General features: G+C 43.6%; 1 protein-coding gene across 1 annotated transcript; it reads left to right on the top strand.

The window, feature by feature from the left end:
* The first annotated feature begins 433 nt into the window (after positions 1–433).
* On the top strand, positions 434–6,599 carry mpv17l (MPV17 mitochondrial membrane protein like). The gene is made up of 4 exons (XM_052021946.1): positions 434–1,097; positions 3,077–3,147; positions 5,452–5,481; positions 5,572–6,599. Exons 1-4 carry the CDS (start codon positions 794–796, stop codon positions 5,755–5,757), a joined length of 591 nt encoding a protein of 196 aa, XP_051877906.1. The 5' UTR covers positions 434–793; the 3' UTR covers positions 5,758–6,599.
* Positions 6,600–7,163: the final 564 nt, after the last annotated feature.

Raw genomic sequence — 7,163 nt, forward strand, 5'->3', positions numbered from 1 at the left:
AGTGACCACCCTTGACAATAAGCCAACCTTTGACCAAGTCTGCCATCAAGGAGCCCTGAGAAACTGAAGTCAATAGGCATCACAGTCAAACTTCGCACAAAGGAAGACGGTCATAGTTGCTGGAGGTCGATTATCACGGCCCAGGACATCACTGAGTTAGGAGGAAGAGTTCCATAGGTCAGTGTCCTATGCCCAACCATCTTCAACTGTTCAATCAATTGGGTGACCTGACAGTCTGGACGTTGCAATGTGATGCTTTCCATACAAAAGACATTTAGTGCACGGCACACCCCTTAGTTACCTCTGCTTGAATAATTTGAACGTTGTCACTCTTAGATCTAATGAATTATTTTCAGTAGTTATAAAATAACCTACAACCCAACACTCCCTCCCCCGCTCCAATGGCACTCGGCTCTCACCGACGCAGATTCCATCAAGCTTTGGTTGAAATTATCCAATGAAAAGTGCACCTGGGAGACTGGTAACCATGGCCATACACACAACTGATATGTTTGACTGTGACTCCAGTTAAGTGAAACAGCAGGTGACGTGTATTCGGGACTGTTTCTGCGTGACCCAATCCAACGCGTGGACACCAGTGTCGTGTGTGCCTGGACTGTGACCGCTAACAAAGACAGTTCTGACGGAAGGTCTGAGATCTGAAACGTCTTCCTCGCTCTCCCCGTCGCCACCTGCACCTGCCGAGGTTTTCCAACATGAGCTCTCTACCTCAAGGAACGCGTTAGGGGTTGGGTTACACAAGGAACCAGCATCTTGAAGATTACAGAGAGGAATGTGGAAATTCCTGGCCACCAAGATTAGAAGGTTTCCTTGGATCTCCAATGTGGCTTTGTACAGCTGCGTCTTCGCGGCTGGGGACCTGGCTCAGCAGCGCCTCTCGAAAAGGGAAACACAGGACTTCAAACAAACACGAAATGTCACCATTCTGGCGTTAACTTTTCACGGTAATTTCATCTACCTGTGGATGAAGACCATGGAGAGTGTATTCCCCGGGGCCACGGTGGGCACTATCCTGCGGAAGCTGGCGTGTGACCAGCTAATCGGGACTCCCACCGGCATCAGTGCCTTCTACATAGGTAGGTGTCCCCTGTGTGGGCAGAGGGTGCCCGCTCTGGGCGACGGTCGCGGGCACAGGCTGAACCAGACTAATGGACACGCTCGATTTCTGCCGGACTTCGAGCGAGCAATTTAGTTAGGCGTGATTTTAAAAAAAATGTGAACCGAGTCACCTGAATTAGAAGACAGCAGATGCTGGAATCAGGAGCAAAACACAAGACGCTGGGGAAACTCAGCGGGTCAGGCAGCATCTGTGGGAGAGATGGACAGTCGACGTTTCGGGTCGAGTCCTGATGAAGGGTCTCGACCCCGAAGCGTCCACTGTCCATTTCACCCGAATCAGGGTCTGTTTTGAAACGTAAATAGCCATGACCTACTCTGACAGAAATAAGTCCGCTCAATGTTCTAAGGTTCCTCTCTTGCATCGATAAGGAGCAACCAACCGACAGCATGACCTATAATCTTCATTCCCTCTCTCTCCATACTTTCCGAGGCCGTATGTCTTTTCTTATTCCATGCGCGGTTATAATTTTCGATGAAATGGAATTGCGATAAAGACACTGCTTTAACCGATTTATATTGCGGCTCTGGAGCCCGGTTGTGGACAGGGAAGAAATGCGAAGGAGCCGCCTCCTTACTGACTGTACCAAAGAACCTGGTGTACAAAGTAGGTTTGTGTCACTCACCGTGTTGTCAATTTTCGAAAACAGATCTTGCAAATCATTTAATTGGTTAATAATATTAACACCAAAGGTAGAACAGTAGACAAATAAAACAAGTGGGCGCAGCTGATGGTTATTGTAACTGACCCAGGGGCTAAGGAACTGGGTGCATCGGTTGTCCTTCGCGATTCCATCAGCTCGCCTCGCCTTCCCGCGGCACATCTCAGCCTTCGGGATTCAACATGGTAGAGTCATACCGCCCACGTAGTCTGAGTCGACCATCAGGCACCCGCCCGCGCCGAACCCCACTCCGTTCTCCCCACACACCCTTCAATTATTCCACCCCTCCTCCCCCACACTGGCCTGCACAGTAGGGGCCAACTAACCTCCCAACCTGCACGTCTTTGGGATGTGGAAGGAAACCTGAACACCCGGAGGAAACCCACAGGGTCACAGGGAGAACGTGCAAACTCCACACAGACAGCACCTGAGGTCAGGACTGCACCTGAGATGTTGGAGCCCCTAGGCAGCGCTTCTACTGCTGCACCACAGTGGGCCTCCACAACATTTCCCAATAATCATCCTTCACAACCATGTACCTCATATTTGTAGCATTCATGGTTCCCCCTCTTCTGATATTTTAGATTTCATTTGTCTCCTTCTATTCACACTTCCTTAATACAGTCTGTTTCCACCTCTCTGAGCCAGAGTCCCCACCACCTGTGTCATTCAATCTCTCCCAATCTCCACCTATCACAGAATCTCCCTCTGTTCATCCCCCTCCCCCTCCCTCTCTCCTCCTTAAAACATGTTTGTTTCTCAAATTTCCCTTTTTCTGAGGAGACTTCATTGACCTGAGCTGCTCCTCCCTCCACAAATGCTAAATATTTCAGTATTTTCTGATCTTAACAAAAAAAAATCTGCCAGAGGAATTCAGCAGGCCAAGCAGCACCTGTGGGGGGAAAGGAATTGCTGACAATTTGGGTCAAGACCCTGCATCACCACATAGAACATAGAACAGTACAGCACAGGAACAGGCCCTTCGGCTCACAATGTCTATGCTTATCATGATGACAAATGAAACTAATCCCATCTGCCTGCACATGGTTCATTTTCCTCTATTCCCTTCAAGTTCACGTGTCTGTTTAAATGCCTCTTAAATGCCATTATCATCTCTGCAGGAGACGACATCTATTTTCAATTTTTGTTTTGGACTTACAGCATTTTGCGTTTGTATTATCCAACATAGGTGAACATTTCTTAAAATAATACAGGAGGAGTTTGCAATCTATTTATAGAGCTGTTCTTTGTGCTTGTCTTCCCATATTTTTGCTCAGGTATGAGTATCCTGGAAGGGAAACAAGATATCTTTGCAGACTGGAAGAAAAAATTCTGGAGCACAGAAAAGGTAAGGAAGAAAAAATGAGGGCATGTTTGTCCATTAAATAGATCTCTACGCATACTTACTGGAATTTGAGGCAAGTGAGAGCAATACTTAAATCAAATTATATGGATAAAGTGGAGACTTTATCCAGAAAAATCAACATTATTTAAACTTCATTTAGGTAATAAAATATTTTGGCTACACACATCTTTTTTTATAAGTTTCCTTTTCCCTAGGTTATTAATTTTCATTGCATTTCTCCTCTTCTCTCCATACTGCCTGTCATCATCAGTGGGTGGGTTGACAAATAGTTGATTGTTTCATGAATTCACAGCTGACATTGGAAAAACACTGGCCTTTGAATTCTATTGCATAGTGCAACAGTTTTATGTGCTGTGTGTCAGAATTTTATCAAATACCCAATCGCTGTACCCTGGTCATCCACACTGATTTGTGGATTCCCATCTGGTTCATATTCAAATGGTTTAAAACGATCATTTGATGCAACTTGCATGAAATCCTCTAACAGTAAAGTAGATCTGAACCTGAGGACTGAGAGGCCTGCTTCTGTGGTTCATTTAAGGACTATTGTTGGAGAGTGCAAGGTGTCCTTATGGTGACAATGTCAGTGTCAAGGTCAAGGTGTCATTATAATGACAGGGACACAAGAGATTCTGCAGATGCTGGAATCTGCAGCAACACACACACAAAGTGCTGGAAGAACTCAGCAGGTCAGGCAGCTTCTATGGAGTGAAATAAACAGTTGACATTTTGGGTCAAGACCCTTCATCAGGACTGGAAAGGAAGGGAGCAGAAGCCAGAATAAGAAGGTCAGGGAGGGGGAGGAGCACATGCAGGCAGGTGATAGGTGAGTGCAAGTGAGAGGGGGAAAAGTAGCTGTGTGTGGGAGGTGGGAGATGTAAGAAGCTGAGAGGTGATAGGTAGAAGAAGCAAAGGGCTGAAGAAGAAGGAATCCAGTAGGAGAGGGCAGTGGACCATGGAATAAGGGAAGGAGGTGGGGAATAGATGGGCAGGTCATGAGGATGGGGAAGGTGAAAGAAAAGGGGGGGGCACAGGAATGAGGGAAGACAGGAAGGAAGGAGGGAGAAAAAAAGGGGAGAGAAGAGGGGAGGGGTTACCAGAAGTTAGGGAAATTGATGTTGAGGCCGTCAGGTTGGAGACTACGAAGGCGGAATGTGAGGTGTTGCTCCTCCAACCTGCATCTGGCCTTAATGTGGCAGTAGAGGAGGCCATGGATAGACATGTCAATATGGGAGTGGGATGTGGAATTGAAGTGGGTGGCCACCGGGAGGTCCTGGCTGTTGCGGCAGACAGAGTGAAAGTGCTTGACGAAGCAGTCACCCAATCTGCGTTAAGTCTCACCGATGTAGAGGAGGCTGCACCGGGAGCACCGGATGCAATAAATGACACGCTTGGATTCATAGGTGAAGCATTCCCTCACCTGGAAGGACTGTCTAGGGTTATAATGACATTGTCATTACTGATCACTTCCACACCATTCCTGTGAATGTTCCCAGGGTCGCTGATAATCTGTCCAACTGCCCCACCCCAAATGATTATCTCCCTGAAGTAACTCCATCATCACACAATTAAATCCACAACCTCGCCTTACTGACTCAACCACTGCTCACCTTTTTCACCACAGATTCTCTGCGCATCCTCTACCACCAATTCCCTCTCAATCTCCTTTCTCCGTAGTAGAAAGGGATCCTGGAGGAAAGACCTTTATGCAAGTTTTCTAGTGGCTTTATGCATGATAGAAGAAGGTATTCCCCATGCAGCACCACTTTAACTTGTGTTTTTACATACTGAAGATTTTCTAGGCCTTGGTGTGGTGACCAAAAATGGAAAATATTTCTTGTCATTCCAAAACATTTGTACTGCTCTATGACAACCTCACCAAATGGTGTAAGATTATTCTGCCATTTTGCTTAAATATCATTTTTTCTGCATTAATATTTCATAATTTTTTCTACTGTGTCTCCTGGTTTTAGTGTGGAATTGTTCAATGAATGTTATAAGGTTAACTTCTGACATCTGCTGTTTGCACAATTAGAAAATTGTCCACAGATTACCCATGATCTTGCCTCTTTTAATTTTAAAACTGCCATTCATATAATTGCCCCTTATGATTTGAATACAGCTCAGAATTAAATAACGTTGTCATCTTCAAACGGAAATGTCTATCAATTGCTATTAACTAAGTCATCTCGTGAGGTCATAAAATTGATTCATATAAATTGTAAATTATATGAATATAAATTGTTATTTCTTAAGTCATTCTTCAAACTGTTTCTTTGTTTTTAGGCTGCAGTGATATATTGGCCTCTGGTACAGGTATGTTTTTGTTGCAATCACAAGTTGAATGTTCATTTCCTATTTTTCTGTTAATCTGCCCAGTTGTAATGAATTTATGTCTCCCTACAGATAATCAACTATAGCCTGGTGCCAGTGTTCCTCAGAATGGCTTATTTTGGTTGCTGGGGTTTTGTATGGATCATTTTCATCTCTCGTTTACGCCAGAACAGAGATAGTCCTGCAGCGCCTGAAAATCAACTACCTAATACAAGCGAAAAACCACAGTTTGAGAATAGATGGAAGATTATTTTTTAAAAAATTCAAAATAAATAGGGTGATATTTTCCACCAATGTTAAGGCCAATCTGTTACCATGTGTAAAATGACATTCTTGGGGGTATTAAAACATTTAGTGTTATCTAAAAGTAGATTACTATTTACAACAAGTGTTTAACAGGGAATGCAAACAGTGGTTAACCAATTATTCAAGCACAGATCTAATTAGCTTTAGTAATGCTAGAATTTCTGAATAGTTATGTAGTATGTGTATTTTGTAAACAAAAAACACATGGCCACACTGGTGGTGATAACGTTCCCTGATGAGAAAGCAGTTATTTGCACAAATCACAGAAGCAAATGTCATTGTAAATTAGGTTCAGGAATAAAGCAAAATGGCAAGATAAGTTCTTCGAGGGAAGATCTATAGGTCCAAATGTTTTACCTAGACTTGGGTAGAGCAATGCATATGACTCAAGCTTTCAGTGATCCAAGAATGTGCAATGGCACAAAGTTCATGGTAATTTTAATTGTTTCAGCCAACAGCTGTGCTGATCTCATCACATGCTAACCTGCTAGGTGCAGGGTTATTCCAAACATTAAGTGTGGGCACGGAAAACTCAGCAGGCGTTTCACACACATTTTCAAAAGGTGATGTTTCAGAAGGCTGAAATTCTATATTAATTTCTGCAAATATGCAAAGAACCAGAAAGAGACTCCTGAGTATTTATGCCAGTAACTGCCTGGATGTTGTTAATCATCTTCCTACAGTAATAAAATCACTAATACCAGATGTTGGTTGCATGAATATCTTTTCTCTCGATGGTTATGTGGCTTGCAATGCTCAGAAAAGTATTCTACAATTGAATAAAAAGTTTTCAAGGTTAATAAATGACTGTTTCATTCTTAAATCTTCATATATTTAGCTAACCAGTATATTTTTGTTTGAATGGAATAAATAGCCACAGCTGGTTTTTGGAGGATTATATTTTGAAGGCATAACTCCAATGCACAGGCTGATGAAACCAACAGGGCCTCATCTTATTCATGTCCATTATGAGCATTCATTGTGTTAATGTTTGCTGTTTTCAGTAAGAGCTTTGATTGACTCAGCTGCTCAAGGGGAACTTTTCATTATAAGTGCACATATGTCTTCATAACCTTGACTGCACAGCATGGCCATTCATGGAGATAATTACAAGAAACCATAGGGCATTTTTAGCATCCCCAGTAAGATGGAAGAAGAGCGAGGAGACATTAGAGTCATCAGAGTGTACAGCACAGAAATGGGCCCTTCCATCAAACTTGTCCATTACCGTGATGTCTATCTACACTAAACCCATTTGCCCACATTGGGCCCGTATCCCTCTACTTTCCTATCCAAGTACCTGTCCAAATGTTTCTTAGACACTGTGCAATTGTATCTGCCTCTGCCACTTCCTTTGG

This window comes from Pristis pectinata, chromosome 8, assembly GCF_009764475.1.
Source record: "Pristis pectinata isolate sPriPec2 chromosome 8, sPriPec2.1.pri, whole genome shotgun sequence".
Lineage (NCBI taxonomy): Eukaryota > Metazoa > Chordata > Chondrichthyes > Rhinopristiformes > Pristidae > Pristis > Pristis pectinata.

What these genes read in the sequence shown, in the direction of transcription:
- mpv17l (XM_052021946.1), top strand. Translation starts at nt 794, where the DNA reads ATGTGGAAATTCCTGGCCACCAAGATTAGAAGGTTTCCTTGGATCTCC. An exon ending in CATCAGTGCCTTCTACATAG is followed by an intron (nt 1,098 to 3,076) that starts GTAGGTGTCCCC and finishes ATTTTTGCTCAG; the next exon opens with GTATGAGTATCCTGGAAGGG. An exon ending in AATTCTGGAGCACAGAAAAG is followed by an intron (nt 3,148 to 5,451) that starts GTAAGGAAGAAA and finishes CTTTGTTTTTAG; the next exon opens with GCTGCAGTGATATATTGGCC.